Source organism: Penicillium hordei (assembly GCF_028827395.1).
Source record: "Penicillium hordei strain IBT 12815 chromosome Unknown utg000004l_segment0_segment0, whole genome shotgun sequence".
NCBI classification, from domain to species: domain Eukaryota; kingdom Fungi; phylum Ascomycota; class Eurotiomycetes; order Eurotiales; family Aspergillaceae; genus Penicillium; species Penicillium hordei.
Window position 1 is genome coordinate 3,206,528 of NW_026623145.1, and position 14,780 is coordinate 3,221,307.

General features: G+C 47.7%; 7 protein-coding genes across 7 annotated transcripts; 4 read left to right on the forward strand and 3 right to left on the reverse strand.

Annotated features, from left to right (window-relative positions):
- Positions 1-130: 130 nt before the first annotated feature.
- On the forward strand, positions 131-1,579 carry N7537_008392 (putative endo-polygalacturonase; the record flags this gene model as incomplete). The annotated part of the gene is made up of 1 exon (XM_056899447.1): positions 131-1,579. The coding sequence occupies one exon, from the start codon at positions 131-133 to the stop codon at positions 1,577-1,579; it is 1,449 nt and encodes a 482-aa protein (XP_056751523.1).
- Positions 1,580-2,266: 687 nt separating this feature from the next.
- On the forward strand, positions 2,267-3,819 carry N7537_008393 (glycoside hydrolase family 88 protein; the record flags this gene model as incomplete). Its single annotated transcript, XM_056899448.1, has 3 exons — positions 2,267-2,290; positions 2,347-2,499; positions 2,551-3,819. The coding sequence occupies 3 exons, from the start codon at positions 2,267-2,269 to the stop codon at positions 3,817-3,819; spliced, it is 1,446 nt and encodes a 481-aa protein (XP_056751524.1).
- A 103-nt stretch (positions 3,820-3,922) lies between these two features.
- Positions 3,923-6,454, reverse strand: N7537_008394 (uncharacterized protein; the record flags this gene model as incomplete). Its single annotated transcript, XM_056899449.1, has 3 exons — positions 3,923-4,937; positions 5,002-5,561; positions 5,624-6,454. The coding sequence occupies 3 exons, from the start codon at positions 6,452-6,454 to the stop codon at positions 3,923-3,925; spliced, it is 2,406 nt and encodes an 801-aa protein (XP_056751525.1).
- A 233-nt stretch (positions 6,455-6,687) lies between these two features.
- Positions 6,688-7,020, reverse strand: N7537_008395 (Major facilitator superfamily domain general substrate transporter; the record flags this gene model as incomplete). Its single annotated transcript, XM_056899450.1, has 1 exon — positions 6,688-7,020. The coding sequence occupies one exon, from the start codon at positions 7,018-7,020 to the stop codon at positions 6,688-6,690; it is 333 nt and encodes a 110-aa protein (XP_056751526.1).
- An 842-nt stretch (positions 7,021-7,862) lies between these two features.
- N7537_008396 (glycosyltransferase family 1 protein) lies at positions 7,863-9,644 on the forward strand (the record flags this gene model as incomplete). Its single annotated transcript, XM_056899451.1, has 3 exons — positions 7,863-7,935; positions 7,990-8,890; positions 8,954-9,644. The coding sequence occupies 3 exons, from the start codon at positions 7,863-7,865 to the stop codon at positions 9,642-9,644; spliced, it is 1,665 nt and encodes a 554-aa protein (XP_056751527.1).
- A 402-nt stretch (positions 9,645-10,046) lies between these two features.
- N7537_008397 (uncharacterized protein) lies at positions 10,047-10,436 on the forward strand (the record flags this gene model as incomplete). The annotated part of the gene is made up of 1 exon (XM_056899452.1): positions 10,047-10,436. The coding sequence occupies one exon, from the start codon at positions 10,047-10,049 to the stop codon at positions 10,434-10,436; it is 390 nt and encodes a 129-aa protein (XP_056751528.1).
- A 1,953-nt stretch (positions 10,437-12,389) lies between these two features.
- On the reverse strand, positions 12,390-14,436 carry N7537_008398 (tRNA modification GTPase; the record flags this gene model as incomplete). The annotated part of the gene is made up of 3 exons (XM_056899453.1): positions 12,390-12,408; positions 12,470-14,007; positions 14,068-14,436. The coding sequence occupies 3 exons, from the start codon at positions 14,434-14,436 to the stop codon at positions 12,390-12,392; spliced, it is 1,926 nt and encodes a 641-aa protein (XP_056751529.1).
- Between the last annotated feature and the right edge of the window lie 344 nt (positions 14,437-14,780).

Consider the following 14,780-nt stretch of genomic DNA (forward strand, 5'->3'; position numbering starts at 1 on the left):
CAGTTCCTCCGTCCTCCGATTAATGTCAGGCATGAGCTCAAACCACTCAAAGCACTGATAAATTGTCCCTCCTAACAATTAATGATGTCCACCATATTCATTTCCCCTAACACAAACCCCATTTGTAACCATGGTATCTGCGTCAATTCGAACATATGATAGTCCTCCGGATCTTTTGATCAATCAAGATTTCATCGTTCATGTACAGCCGAGAATAGACACCGAAAAATGGTCTCAAGTTGCGGCCTACGCCATTGACGTGGCCAACGCGAACGTCACCTGCAATGACTTCAATCATCACTCGATCGCTGTGGCGTCCTTCGACTTCAATGGAGCCGTTAGAGTCAAGGTCACATATACGCCAGGGTCAGTCGACTTGGCAGCAATCCGACCAGCCTCGCGAGATATCAAGACTGAGTTGCGAGACAACGTAATCACATTCACTTTGGATCATGCCCAAGATGTGATGCTCGAACTGAATGGCAACAAGTGGAAAGCCCTCCACTTGCTGACAAACACCATTGATCCAGACGCGCCGAGTGAAGATACCAAAGATGTCTGGTACTTTGGACCAGGCTTGAATCAAGGATCGGCATACTCGAGGATCACGGACGGGGTCAATCTCATGATACCGTCAGGTATTACCGTGTACATCGCCGGTGGAGCTTTCATTAATTTCCGGCTGAACTTTGTTGGTATCTCCAACAGTGGTGTGCGAGGACATGGCTTCATCCTCGGTCCAAAGGGTGGATATGTCCATCGAGAACTCGGTGGTGCAATACATATGAGCCAAGCGAGCAATATTCATGTGGAAGGTGTCACATCCTTGGGGGCCAACGGATTCAGTCTCTCTGCCGGAGAATGCACGAATGTGCATGTCAATAGATATCGCTCGTTCTCATCTTCTGGCAACGGAGATGGAGTGGACTTTTTCTGTTCATCCGAAATCATGATCGAAAATTGCTTTTTGCGCAACTCGGACGATACCATTGCCCTCTATTCTCATCGCTGGGACTGGTATGGAGATTCAAGTAATATCACCATCCAAAATTGCGTTTTGCTGCCAGATATAGCCCACGCTATTATGATGGGTACACATGGCAACTGCGCCAATCCGGAGACAATTAGCGATGTCACGATCCGGAACATTGATATCTTGGACCAAGAGGAGAACCAGATGTGGTATCAAGGGTGTATTGCTATCAACGCTGCCGATTCAAACTTGATCCAAGATATCTATGCAGAGGATGTCCGGGTGGAAAGGATCACCCGCGGCCAACTTCTCAATATCCGAGTGATGCACAATAAGATGTGGTGCGCTGCTCCTGGACGGGCGATTCGAAATATCACTTTCAAAAACTTTTCTTTGTGCACGTGTGACTCCAGAACCATCAATCCGTCGCTGATTTTGGGTTATAACGAGGCTCAACGGGTCGAGGATGTTACTTTTGAAAACTTAAAGATCGACGATAAGGTGATTTCTGATCAAATGGAGAAGCCCAGGTGGTATATGGTCTCAGATTTTGTTCCTTTGTTTATCAATGAGCACGTCAAAAATGTCAAGTTCATCGCGTCATAAATTATCCCTAGGACAACCCCCTTCTCTGTTATCTGCTTCGGTGAACAACATTACAGCTCTATCTATTTTTGAGCATTGTGTAGATTCCAAAGGATACATTCTACTGTATGAATAGAACTAATGATAGTCTTCAATGCACGTATTGTGTTCCTTCGACTACGTATTGAGATTTTACCCTTAATAGGCTTAATTAGTATGTAGATGCCAGAAAATGGCTGGCTTCCATTAGCAAGTGCACGCTAGTAATCCCACTAGTTGTGTCTGACATGTATCTAATATATTGCTCAACGGAAACAGGCACTTAATGTATCTCCATCGCATGAGCCACGAATTCATATGTCCAATCGGGTCCAATCAGACATCCAACGCCCAATTTAATCAATGCCTGCACATTCAGAGATTCAAATTCTAGTCTGCATAGAGCCATACCTGGTATATCACTAATCACTATCATCCCTCTTGGTTGCCTAGTCTATGGCGGGTAAAGTTCCGGAGCAACTCCCGGGTACTAAGATTCACCTTAGAAGGCTAGTATTGTTCATAAGTACCTCAAGCTTGTACAATCATGGTCCTATCTTCTTTCTAATTGGATTTATTTTAAACTTCTTAATTTGGTCAATTTTCTCGGTCATTTGATATCAAGCCTACTCCGGTGTACTTACTGTCGGTTCCAGATCATTTCGAAAGATGCCTCTAGAAAACAACATCACAGTATGTTTTGAACCCAATACCCTCCTAGCATATGGTCTTTTGTTAAATGTGTCCAGCAGATTACAAAGATCAGTCCAGAACCATGGGACTTCACTGGCATGAATGGTTTCAGCGCAGCTCCGACATCACCAGAGCGGGTTACAAGGGCACTTTTTTCAGAGTCTGTCGAGGCAAAGCTATGGCAGGTAGCTGCTCGCGCATTAAAAAGCGTGAGCATTACTAGCAAAGTCGCCAAGAAATCAGATCTAACGTATATTTAGTCCAGCCCACCCGTGTTGTATCCGGAATATACCGACGAAAGAGGCAATTATGTCTACCGAACCCTTGATTTCTGGACATCGGGCTTCTTTCCCGGCTCCATGTATCTTCTGCTCGAGCGGTCGATTCGGTATAATCGAAAGCTGTCTCTACGTAGACCTGTCGACGAGATAAGACCTCACCCACTCCAACTCGAGCACCTATGTCGGTGGTGGACGACCAATCTTCATCAAAATTCACTCAAACGTGATACACATGATGTAGGGTTTATGATCGCACCGTGGGCTATGAAAGCCTGGGAGCTGAAACGGGACCCAGCTGCATTCAGCACTTTGGTCATGGCCGCGCACTCCCTTGCGAGTCGGTTTAACGCAGTTACGCAATGTCTGCGTAGCTGGGACACCTGCATTACCAACCGGTACCAATTCACAGATCCATCCTTGGACTTTTTGGTGATTATCGATAACATGCTCAATCTTGACCTCCTTTTCTGGGCGGCAAAGGAGACTTCGAATTCCGCATTATATGACATTGCGCTGGCACATGCGCGCACGACACGAAAGCATCATATTCGGAAAGACAACAGTACATTCCATGTCGTGAACCTTGATATGGAGACCGGCAATGTCAAAGCTCGATTCACAAACCAGGGCTACAGTGATGACAGCTGCTGGGCTCGAGGACAGGCATGGGGGATTTTGGGGTTCATGCAGACCTTCCATTGGACTCGGGACTTGTCGTTCATAAGCCTAGCCAAAGACCTGGCAGACTACTTTATTGCGCATTTGCCAGCTGATGGAGTGCCGTACTGGGATTTCAATGCCCCGGTGACAGAATCGTGTCCCCGTGATACGTCTGCAGCTATGATCGCTGCTTGCGGCATGCTTCTCATTTACAAAGAGCTTATTGGTAGCCAAGAGGCGAAGCACTATCTCCATCAGTCGGTAAAGCTAGTCAACAGCGTGGTTGATAAGTTCCTGGGTCGTGAAACCCTTCAGTTTAAGGCTAGATGTCTTGTATCGCAAGTTTCAGTCTACCCAGATGGCTGTATCCATGGGCAAACTGGGGACGGCTTCGATGTTCTACAAGTTGTGGGTGATATTGTAAATACACCAAACGCATGTGAGACTATTCTTGGCGGGGCCACCATTAATAACTATGAGTTCGCACCGAGAAGGTGGTCAAACCATGGGCTAGTTTATGCGGACTATTACTTTTTGCTGTTTGGCAACATGATACTTGAGATGGGGCTTGAGTCTTCCATCGTGTGATGGTAGTGCAAAGAAGTGAATAAGATATTTGCTTGACACATGTTATTAAATTTGCTAGAAGATGCAGAACAATACATTTGATCGGAGAACATACTTAGAGCTTTCAGCCATTGATGCTATCGGTCGGGAAATCCCTTGAGCCCTTGTTGGACTCTTGGCTCTCAACATGTACTACACCATAGCGACTTATCCTTTGACCAGAATTAGGGGTAGGATTGAAAACTTGCGCGAGGTCGGCTTGGAGAGTGATGTCATTTCCAAATGCTGCATTGGCATCTTGCCACATACCAAGACGCGGATCTTGTGGTTGCATATTCAATTGGGGGTTTGCCTGATAAACATCAGATTGTCCATATACCGAGAGCGGGTCTGATGCAGAGAAAATAGGAAAGCCTTGCTGGAAAGACGGTGGGAGTGGTGGGAAAGCCAGGCTAAATGGATCTAAACCATATGGCTCTTGTGGCGACTGCCTTCTCATGTCCTCAGAATGATGTTCTCCATTGGCAGCCCCGGACTTGTGTATACCAGGCTGAAATGGCGAGGTGTCGGTAGGAATTTGCGCTGGGGGTTGCTCCTTACTTCCGTCCCAACATGCAGTTTGCCTGATATCTAAGCTCGGGCGACGGGCAGCACTAGAGTCATTTTGGGCATCCACGAGTCGCTTCGCGAAAGTCGAGGCGAGATTGTCACCTGTTGGGCCCATATTCTCGTTTCTTCCTGTCCATCGCTGAGAGATTTCGAGAAGGCCGGCAATCAAGGTATCGAGAGCGGGTGGAACAATGACCTGGTTGTATCTTGCATGGGCTAGGAGCATTCTCCCGGCAATAAATAGACAGAAAGAAAATTGAGGGTTGGTAAAGATGGGCGATAACGACAGGAATTGTTGCCCAATAGTAGCGATCTCAGAGGCAGCCTCTAGGCACGTTTCTGCAGATGAGGTAGATGGCAGCTTGATTGAGCAATTATTCCAGTGAGGGGGTGGGTAGGCAATTGCTTGATGCAGTAGAATGACCGCGGTATTATGTGTGATATGCGCCAGTGTCAGGTTCGGGTCCATGACTCCATCCGAATTGAGGACGGATGCCTCTCGCCATCTTCGGGGAAGGTACAGTTTCCACCTAAGAGGATACCATGACGGTTAGTAGGCCACACGCGCACATTTTGAAGCTATACAGAACGAACTGGATGAGCCGCAGATCCAACTCTTTGAATTTCATCATCCAAATCCGAGCCTTTTCCGCATCTGCAACAATGAAGGGATGGTCGAGGAAGAAGTTTGTGACCAATGTAAGTGATTCGGTAGCCTCAATATTGTACGCAAATCCACCTATTGGGAGATCATCCGAATTTATCGCCCTACTGCTTAGAAGTGATGAGGTTGCTGTGGTATCCTTCGAATCTGAGATGCCGAAAAAAGGCGCGCAAACCTCGGTCTCCTTCTCCCAGACCGCTCCCTCACAGGGGAGGCGACGTTTCAAATTGCTATCCAGACTTACCTCCCGGCCCGTGGACACACTACAGAAGCGGTCCATCAAAAATACAGCCCAAAATATTCGCCGACGCTCCTCGACTTCACTCCAAGACCTCGACGGAGGCAGGAAAACCATCCGCCGAATCAACGACTCACCCGAATTAGTCGAACGATATAAAACATCTTCCTCGACGCCGAGTTGAAGTTGATTTACCGCGCCGATAGTGCTGCCGACGATAGACCACGACGAAGGTCCGCGTCCTCGTTCAATCTGCCAAAAATGGGAGGAATCAGTTGACCAGAAGGATCAGATGACCACTTTATGCGGCTCACTGTTTCAAACGCAATGATGATCAATGCCTGCAAATGCTCGACCGAGTAACAATCGGTGCTAGCCAATATGACTCTTTTTCTGCTCTGCTCAGCGACAGATGCCTTCGTCCCTGTGTCCAGTCCTTTGCTCTGGGAGAAACGTACACATACAGCGATGATTGCGTGAAGGATGCAGGAAATACGGGGACGCTCATCTGAAGATTGCATGCGCTCCCAAAACCTTGTCACGTGGAGAATCGGTATCCAAGGGTGTATATTAACAAAGTAGAAGCTCACTAGCTCCGTCATAATCTCAGTCGAGAGAAGACCGTCGGTGTCCTCGTCCATGCTGACTGGAATGAAGGGCGCAGTAGTCGGCACACAGCGTCGTCTTTTTGTTGGACGAGAAGCTGACTCCACCTCCTCCTCCCTCTGATCCAGTGACGATGATGTGCGAAGCAAAGCGGACTTGAGCTCATCTCGTCGCCGAGCGAGATCTTCAATATTGGTAGATCGCTCGTTAGACGCAAATAGAGCCTCATTCGGATACATCGCCTTCCACAGTTGTTGCCAAAGGAATTCCTGACCGAGGAACATGTTCTCGAGTGTTTCCATGCGGCGATAAAGTTGATCCATTGCGCCAGTGCGGAGGCCAGGCTTCATTCGACGTTCATCATAGACGCACTCGACGCCGGAGCGGGTGCATTCTACACAAGGTTGAGTCCGGCTGCAGCGCGATTTTTTCCTTCGGCAAAGTTGGCAAGCGGGCAGATCCTCGTGGAACTTGGATGCATCCTGTGGCTCTTGGCCGTTTGTGTCGACGCTCTCGGTGTGACTTGACGTGGGTGGCATTGAAAATGTTTCAAGTCCAACACATATGCAATAGCAATAAATAGTGTAGATAGAGAGTTCTCATCAAGATCTCCAGGACTCGACTTCACCATTAAAGGGGGTATGACGAACGCAGAGGGACGACACGTGTTTTCGGCTGAGTACCCCACGGGGTAAAAGAAGTTTAATTCACCGAGCAACGGACAATCTCCGAGACAATTTGTCCGCCTCCTAAGTGTCTATCTAGATTATTTCTAACCAATCTGCCATACTAACATATCCAAATCACGCAGGTTAAGCCCTGCAAATGCCAACAATGCACGAAATTGGGCATTGTAACTTGTACCGTAAATCCGCTGTAGCTGGATCTTGTCCTGACCATTCAAGAACGAGGTGCCAGATGTGGAGCTAAGTACAGCCACAATCTGACTTGGGGAAAGGAATGATGTGAGATGGGATTTCATATCAGCATGAAGAATGACAGAGATTATGGCAACGGCGACACAGCAACCTAGAGCTCGAGCAGTATTAGTTGCACCCATTATCGCAGCTGATTGAGACAGTTTAGTAGGTCGACGACAATCCATGTCGATTTGAATGGATCCTCTAAGTCGCTGGATATTGCTTGAAGAACTGTTGAAATTATCGTGGTCCCTAGCGCGGAGAGAAAGAGGCAAATCTACAGGCTACATCAATATGTAACTCATCCGTATTTGAACGAGGAAATAAAGCAGTGACACAAATCCTGCCATGATGAAGCAGATTCGCCAGGTCCCAATTTGGGCGCCATCGATATGGGCCTCCCGCTTGCGCCGATTTTTTCAAAAACATGGGGTTACTCAAGAGGCTGGATGTTACGAGTTTCCATATTTGGCGGGAAACGTGCCTATGAAACCTGTTCTCAGAACTAGTCCCTTGAAAGAAGTTAGAGGAAAGGGACTGCATACATTGAAACAAGGTGAAATCACAAAATTAATCAAGCCTCACTATTTCAGACGGAAGCTTCCGGCTGCCTAACATCGCTGCATGGAGGGGCATCGTACGAGTACAGATCCAATTTGAGTGCTTCGCGAATTCGAGAAAGTGACTCCTAAATCCACACATCGTGATCTCAGTTACTAGGATGTTCAGGCTCGGGGTTGACTCCCAGTGGAGAGATTCAAATGTTGGGTTCAGCACTCGAGATTTTCCTCATTAACACTTTGGAGTGGCTATTACAAGGGCCCGCTACATAGATTATAGAGTGAGAGCAAGATAACCAAGTACATAAACGTCTATATTCCACAAATGATCGACTCGGCGGGATTCGTTTGGAAATCCCCGAAGTCCGTGGTGGCCTGAGGAAACGACAAGGATGTTTATCTTGGGGGCCATTTATATCCCGATCTTGGGGAGCATACTTCATTTCTCGCTCTCTCATTCTCTCACAATGAGTCAGTCCCAAGTACATCCATCTCGAAAGATCTTGCTGGTGGTTACCACCGGGGGATTCACGCATGCCGGTAAAATTCAGAACACCAAATGTGACGGATATAGACACTAAAGAACCTACACAGCTCCTGTTCTAGAAATTGGCCGGGTCCTCGCGGACCGTGGCCACGAAATTGAATTTGCGACACTCGAGGGACAAGAAAGCTGGGTGGAACCCGAGTATGACTTTGTCAACAAGATTCATCACTTGGGTCCCGGACCAACCGCCGTGCAACTGGATGGTCACTATCGACGTATGCAGGCATGGGATATCTCCAAGGGTATCGGACAAGCCATGGGATCCAAATATCTGTTCGACTCCTTCTGGCCTCAAACCTACCATGGTCTCAAAAAGATCATGGATGATCCCGTCACTAGACCGGACATGATAATTGCGGATTTCTTCGTCGAAGCAGCCAACGATATTCACTTCGAGTACAAGTTCCCAGTAGCAATCGTCGCTCCCAATATGCCTTACTTCCAGTTGCCCTGTTCGTACATCCCCGGCCAGCCAGGCTTCCAGCTTCCAGGGACCATGACCTCCGAAGATGCTCCGATGTGGCTACGCATTATGAATGAGATCTTCTTATTCCCGGATCTTCCTGCTATCATACGTGCAGAAAAATGGAACAAGAAGATGCGAAGTGACAACGGTGTCTTTCATCCACCTCACAAGCCCAGCAAACCAGACTATCTCTTCTTTGTCAACTCGTTCTTTGGGCTGGAGATCCCGCGTGATCTACCTCCAACCGCCGCTCCTGTGGGTCCTCTCTTGAGTCCAACCTACCAGCCACTAGACCAGGAGTGTGGGGCATTCTTGGCTAGCCATAAATCAGTCCTTTATATCGCCCTTGGGACTCATATCATCCTACCCCATAGGGATGCTGCCAAGATATTGGAGGGTGCAAATCGTCTCAAAGAGGATGGATTGATCGATGGTGTGGTCTGGGCTATGGGCAAGACGTGTCGAGCAGACCTTGACCGCGGGTAAGAACTTATACTACAACGAGAATAAATCTCTCCTCCTGCTGACAACTGGAAACTTTCTAGCACATCCTTCCCATTCAGAACCGGTGATTTGAATAAAACCACCCTGGGTGATCTACTCGACAACAAACACCCGGATTGGGTCTTCCCATTTTTCGCACCTCAACGTGCCATCCTGGACAGCGAATCAACTAAGCTCTACTTCACCCACGGCGGCGGATCTAGTGCCAATGAGGGTCTTTATCACGGAAAGCCTATGCTATCAATGGGTATATTCTCAGACCAAATCGCCAACACCACACGGCTCGTCGCGGGAGGTGTGGCCGAGTCATTGAATAAGTTTGGCTTTACATCGGACGAGATCTACGACAAAGCCAAGAAGATCCTCAAATCCGAAAACGAAACATACGGCCATAATGTGCTGCGCCTGCAGCGCATTGCTCATGTTGCTAGTCGTCGCAAGTACCATGCCGCCGATCTTATCGAGGAACTCATGTACGACAACGAGCTACGGTTCAAAGGCGGGAAGGAATTGCGCCCTATGCACTTACAGACCGCCGATATGCGTATGTCTGCCTTTAGAGCTAAGAACTGGGATCTCTATACTGTCAGTGGACTTGCTCTAGCTGCGGTTGTGGGATCGACGTGGATGGCTGGCCATTTTGCGTGGCAGTATCGTGGCCCTGTGGTCGAACAGATTCGATCTATTGCACTTGCAGGTTGGGAAACTCTGAAGAATACTTTCAACAAGTAGGGGTTGTTTAAGGGGCATCTCACTCTCGATCTTGACACCGAGTGAGTAGCAAACTTGCCTGTTTTCGGTTCAATCAACAACTACTCATTTGAATTGAGAAATACACAGATTTATTATGGTTATGGTGTATCTGGCACTGTAGGTCATATGTCAAAATTAATCTGACATGAATCTTTTATCTGAACTCCACGTACTCCATATGGTGAAATTCAATAGCAAATAGAAGCCGGAAGAGACGTAGTCAAGACGCGTCCCAAAACAGCAAGTACTCTTCTGACTATAAAACGAGCACAAGTCGACTTCCCCCTCTTCCTCTCTTTCACTCCTTCACCTTCTATCACCGTCCTTCCTCTTTCATCCAACACTCTTCACAACCACTCTTCACACCCCAAACCCTCAACGATGTATCTGCACCCTGCAGCACGTCAAGATCTCGACAACCCTCTGGGTCTCCCGATCTATGAATGTTGGTTTTGTCCAACCAACTGGATTGGATTCTCTGGCCTTCTTTACCACCTCGAAGAAGGTCGTTGTGTCAAGCGAGACCGTATTCGTACCCTCGCCTTTGATACTCCCGAATATGGCTTCTACGGTAACAATCTTACGGATGAAAATCCCTTCTTCTGCTTCCAATGCCGGACCCAGTTCCCTCAGGTCTCTCACCTCTATCACCATGTCGAACAAAACCCGTCCTGCTCTTACTTGCTCAGCCCCTCTGAGTGCCTCGGTGCTCTGCGCGACTTCTACATTGAGTACTACGAGTGCCCTGGCTCTGACTACGTCAGCTACTAAGTTTCTCTCGTCATGAATACTAATGTCAACCTGCCATTGAACTTGTGGTGGGTTGCTTGGTATGCTATGAGGACTTTGAGGATCAGATTTCTTCGTTTCAGAGAGAGAGTGAAGGTATCAAATGTGGTTTCTTTTTCATTTGCCGGGGGAGTAGAAGTGGGCTACAGTGAGGTGAGGCATTGTGGTTTGTTTCTGGTTCGGAACTGCAATGGCGTGCAATATCGCAATGTGGGTAGAATAGCTTCCCTCGCCAAATAACATTCCAATCTTGTATCTTCCATTTCGTATTGTTTATATAGTAGGGTTTTATTAAAGTAGCACTATGCAAGGTAAATCTCTATATTTTAAGTGTGATCAACCGTCAAAGTTCCTTTTTTGGGGCAATTTTCCAAAAATATATACATAGACAAGCTAAGGCAGTAGATGAAACTAGAGGAATAACCCAAAGAAAGATGAAAGAAACACAAAATCAAAAGAACGGTTAAACAAACCCCACTAAAAGGACATAAGTATCGCTAAATAAAGCTAAATAGACCCTACATCAAGAAGCCATACGGACAAACAGGGATGATGAAGCTATTCATAGCACATCCTGCACGCCTTGCACAACCAGACATCGGTGGTTATCCGGCCTATACTCTACACCTCACCCCCCCTACCAGGCTATTGGCTTATTATAGACTCGATGGAATCTTTTCTTGGTCTCTTTTGTAAGTAAAATAGAACTCAGATAGTCCAGTCCCATTCTTGTCCAAGGATGCAAGGTACGTGTCAGCCCCGACGACAGGGGAATGGGACATTGTGAGTTCTGCAGGAGCACAACGTGGGTTTCTTATTTTATTCTCGGGGCATTTTCACTTTGTTTCTCGTTTTTCTTTCCGTTCTATTTTTGATTGGATTTACAATCCTTCTAGAAGGAATTCTCCATGCAGCTATCCCGCTATTCTTAGATCTGACATGAGTTTTACAATTGAAACATTGGACCCCCGATATCTTAGTCGAATAGCAAATAAAGAGAGAATACAACCAATAGCAAAAGAAACAATAAAGATAAATACATAAATGAGTATAGAAATATCTAAAATGTGCGTGATCACAATGATCGACACCAGGAAGCATGTTTCAACCTCAAACTCGGCTTTCTATAGGACTACAGGTCTACAGGACTGCAGCTGAAGCTCGTCTCAGCATTAAAATTCCTCATGATACCGTAGCATCCATGACCATAAGAATAACTTCCAGGCCTCAATGTAATCATTTACGGCGTGCTATGTTGCTATATTTCGGCATCGGATACATCTGGCCTAAGACACACCGAACGGCAAGTAGCCTAGGTACCTTACAGAGACCGTATCCGGATCCTGACTCAGATAGACCATTCATGTTTGACAGACTTCTCTGCGTCTTTGACAAGGACAATAGGAGTATGGGCTTCGGAAATGAACACCGGGGGAAGTTCGTTCCTGGGTGCCTGGGAGGTTGAATGGGGCCCCGGCAACCAAGGCAGACAATTTTAGGAGGCCCTTTTTGCTTTATTATAAGTATCGGATGGTTGGTCGGTGGTGGTTCTTGTTTTCTCATTTTATACATTATTAGTCTATCAAGCTATTCATACATTGCATCGGGTTGTTGTAACTTCGACACATCACCTCCTATCTACACCACTTTAAAGCTATTCCAGCGATTATCTCTGCCTAAACCATTCATCATGCTGGCTTTTGCAATGGGTCGAGGAGGGTACAATGCCCCTGCCTACCACCTGTGTCCCAAACTTGTGTCCGGCCAGAATTAGGCTGTCCAGAACGTGCATGACAATGCACTCCCAGCAATCATTTCGGCCGTTCCCAACTGCAGCCAGCAACCAGCTGATATCACGACTCTTGCCGAACAAATCATCATGGGACAGCGTTGCAGGCCAACCTCATCGTTGGAGCCATAGTTGAATCGGACTCTTCACTTGCCGACACAGAACCTACGACAGTCAGCTCACCATCCGGACCAGCACATCAAGACCAAAATCCTCTGGTACTTACTTCTCAAAAACAACTCCCAACACATCCTCGACATCTCCACTCTCACCTTTTCCTGTGATCTTGGCCAACGTGTCAGCCGCAAAGCGCAGATGTTCCGCAGCAGTGACGATATCGACTTCAGATTCAGCATGGGAATCAAGAGAGCCGAGTACTTTCTCGCACGAGGAATTAGGACCTTCGGCAGAAGAAGCTTGAGTTAGGAAGTCATCCAGATGGTCAAGGCATCTTTGAAGATTAGAGCTTTGGCGATGTGTGACACCTAGAGAATCTTCCCAATACGAAAGATCATACCCTCCATCTCCATCCACGCCAAGGGGCGAGGCAATCTGCTCGAAAGTCGTAATTAGTCCACGTAGAAAGACCTGTAGATTCCCGGGATCTGTAGTGGTATCGCGAGACGATACTTCCCGCTTGGCTTCCTCGCAAGAAATGGCAAACACGCGGTCTACCGGGACCGAAGGGAAGATGTCGTGGATGGTATCAGACAATGACTGCGGCACACCACTTTCCAACGCAGAGTGTAGCTTATCGCACTTGTTGATGGCGACAACAAGACATTTCCCGGCCTCCACGCAGTCATTAACAGCACCAAGCACTTCGGGCTCAACGAATAACCGAACACCAGTGGCTGTATCTTCCAGCGAAACAACCACAATAACAACATCAGACTCCAGAGCCCTCTCCCTGGCCCTCCGAATCCCCTCTTTCTCAACAGCCCCAATAACAACCTTCTCACCATCCCCAGAACCACCCTCAGCCCGAATCCCCGCCATATCCCCAAGCTTACAATACCATCCCCCGACATCAACCCCAACATCAACAATATCCCTCGTAGTCCCCTGTTCTGTACTAACAATAGCAGCCTCCTTCCCAACAACGCGATTAAGCAACGAACTCTTCCCGGCATTCGGCGCACCTAATAGCGCAACCCGAATCCCATTCCTAAGCAACTCCCCGCGTGACGCATTAGCGATATGGAAACCAATCTGCACGCTCAACGCGCGCACCTGACCCGCAACAGACGAGACAAGTTCCTCGGTCGACTCATCGAAATGCTGATCCTCAGAGAAATCAATCAACGCCTCCAGTTCACCGCGCGCATACAGCAAACCCTGTCTCCACCGCTCGTACCGGTTCAGCAATGCATCACTGGATCCGCGCACGGCTAGTCTGCGCTGTTGCTCGGTATCGGCGGAGAGTGTGTCGCCGAGTGCTTCGATCTGAGGTAGACTTAGACGGTCGTTCATGAAGGCGCGGCGGGTGAATTCGCCTGGTTCGGCGTAGCGGACTATTTGGTCTGGGGTGTTTGTTTGGGCGATTGCTGAGAGGACTGCTTTTGTTATTGCTGGTCCGCCGTGAATGTGGAGTTCGAGGATTTCTTCGCCAGTTGCGGTTCGTGGGGAGGGGAAGTAGAGGACTAGGGCGCCGGCGTCGAGGATTGTGTTTGTGGTTGGGGGTTTGGTTGGGTCGTAGAGGGTGCGAAGGGATGCATAGCGGGGTTTTGGGAGGGGGTAATTTGGACAGAGGCTTTTGTATATCTGGATAGGGTTGTTAGTTCTGGTGCTTTGGTGGTTCTGGGTTGTCTTGCGGGATCATACCGAGGTACAGGCTGGACCTGATATGCGCACCACTGCAATGGCTGCCCGTCCGGCTGCAGTAGAGAGCGCATATATTGTAGAGTCTCCGTCTAGCATAAATCTAGTAGGGCGAGTCGACGAGAACCCTCGAGCTTGTCCGGGAGTCAGCTGGGGGTATGGCAATTCGGAGAAAAAGCCATGACGTCGGATATAGGATTTATTTGATATCGTTTGCCATGGCTGGCTCGTTGATGTGCTGAAGGGAGAAGCCCAACGCAGGAGTCGGCGAGATGCTCGCATGCGCAAAATTGAACCAACGAAATATTGGTAGATGTCGAAAGAGTTGAAATGTTCAAATGTTGGTCCAATGTTTATCTGGCGATAAGACATACACGTGATCGATAAGAACTATACAAGATACGAGTACGAACTACAAGTGTGATAACATTGGAACATTGAAGAGATCGAGAACATAGATTTTGTCTAACTGCGAGTATTTAAACGATCCTGAAAAGCACAAGCAATAGCAATCCATCTAATGCGGCACTAGTCAAGGATATACAGCAGATATAAAACTTGATCACGCCTGCGCTCCGAAATTAGGAAGTAAAAAACAAGGGACAATGAAGGAAACATTGAACATCAAGCTCAATATGCAATTCAATGATACGCCCTTCAATCATGGCGACATTTCCATGGCAGGTAGCGTTTGATGACGACAGGGGGAAAGGGAT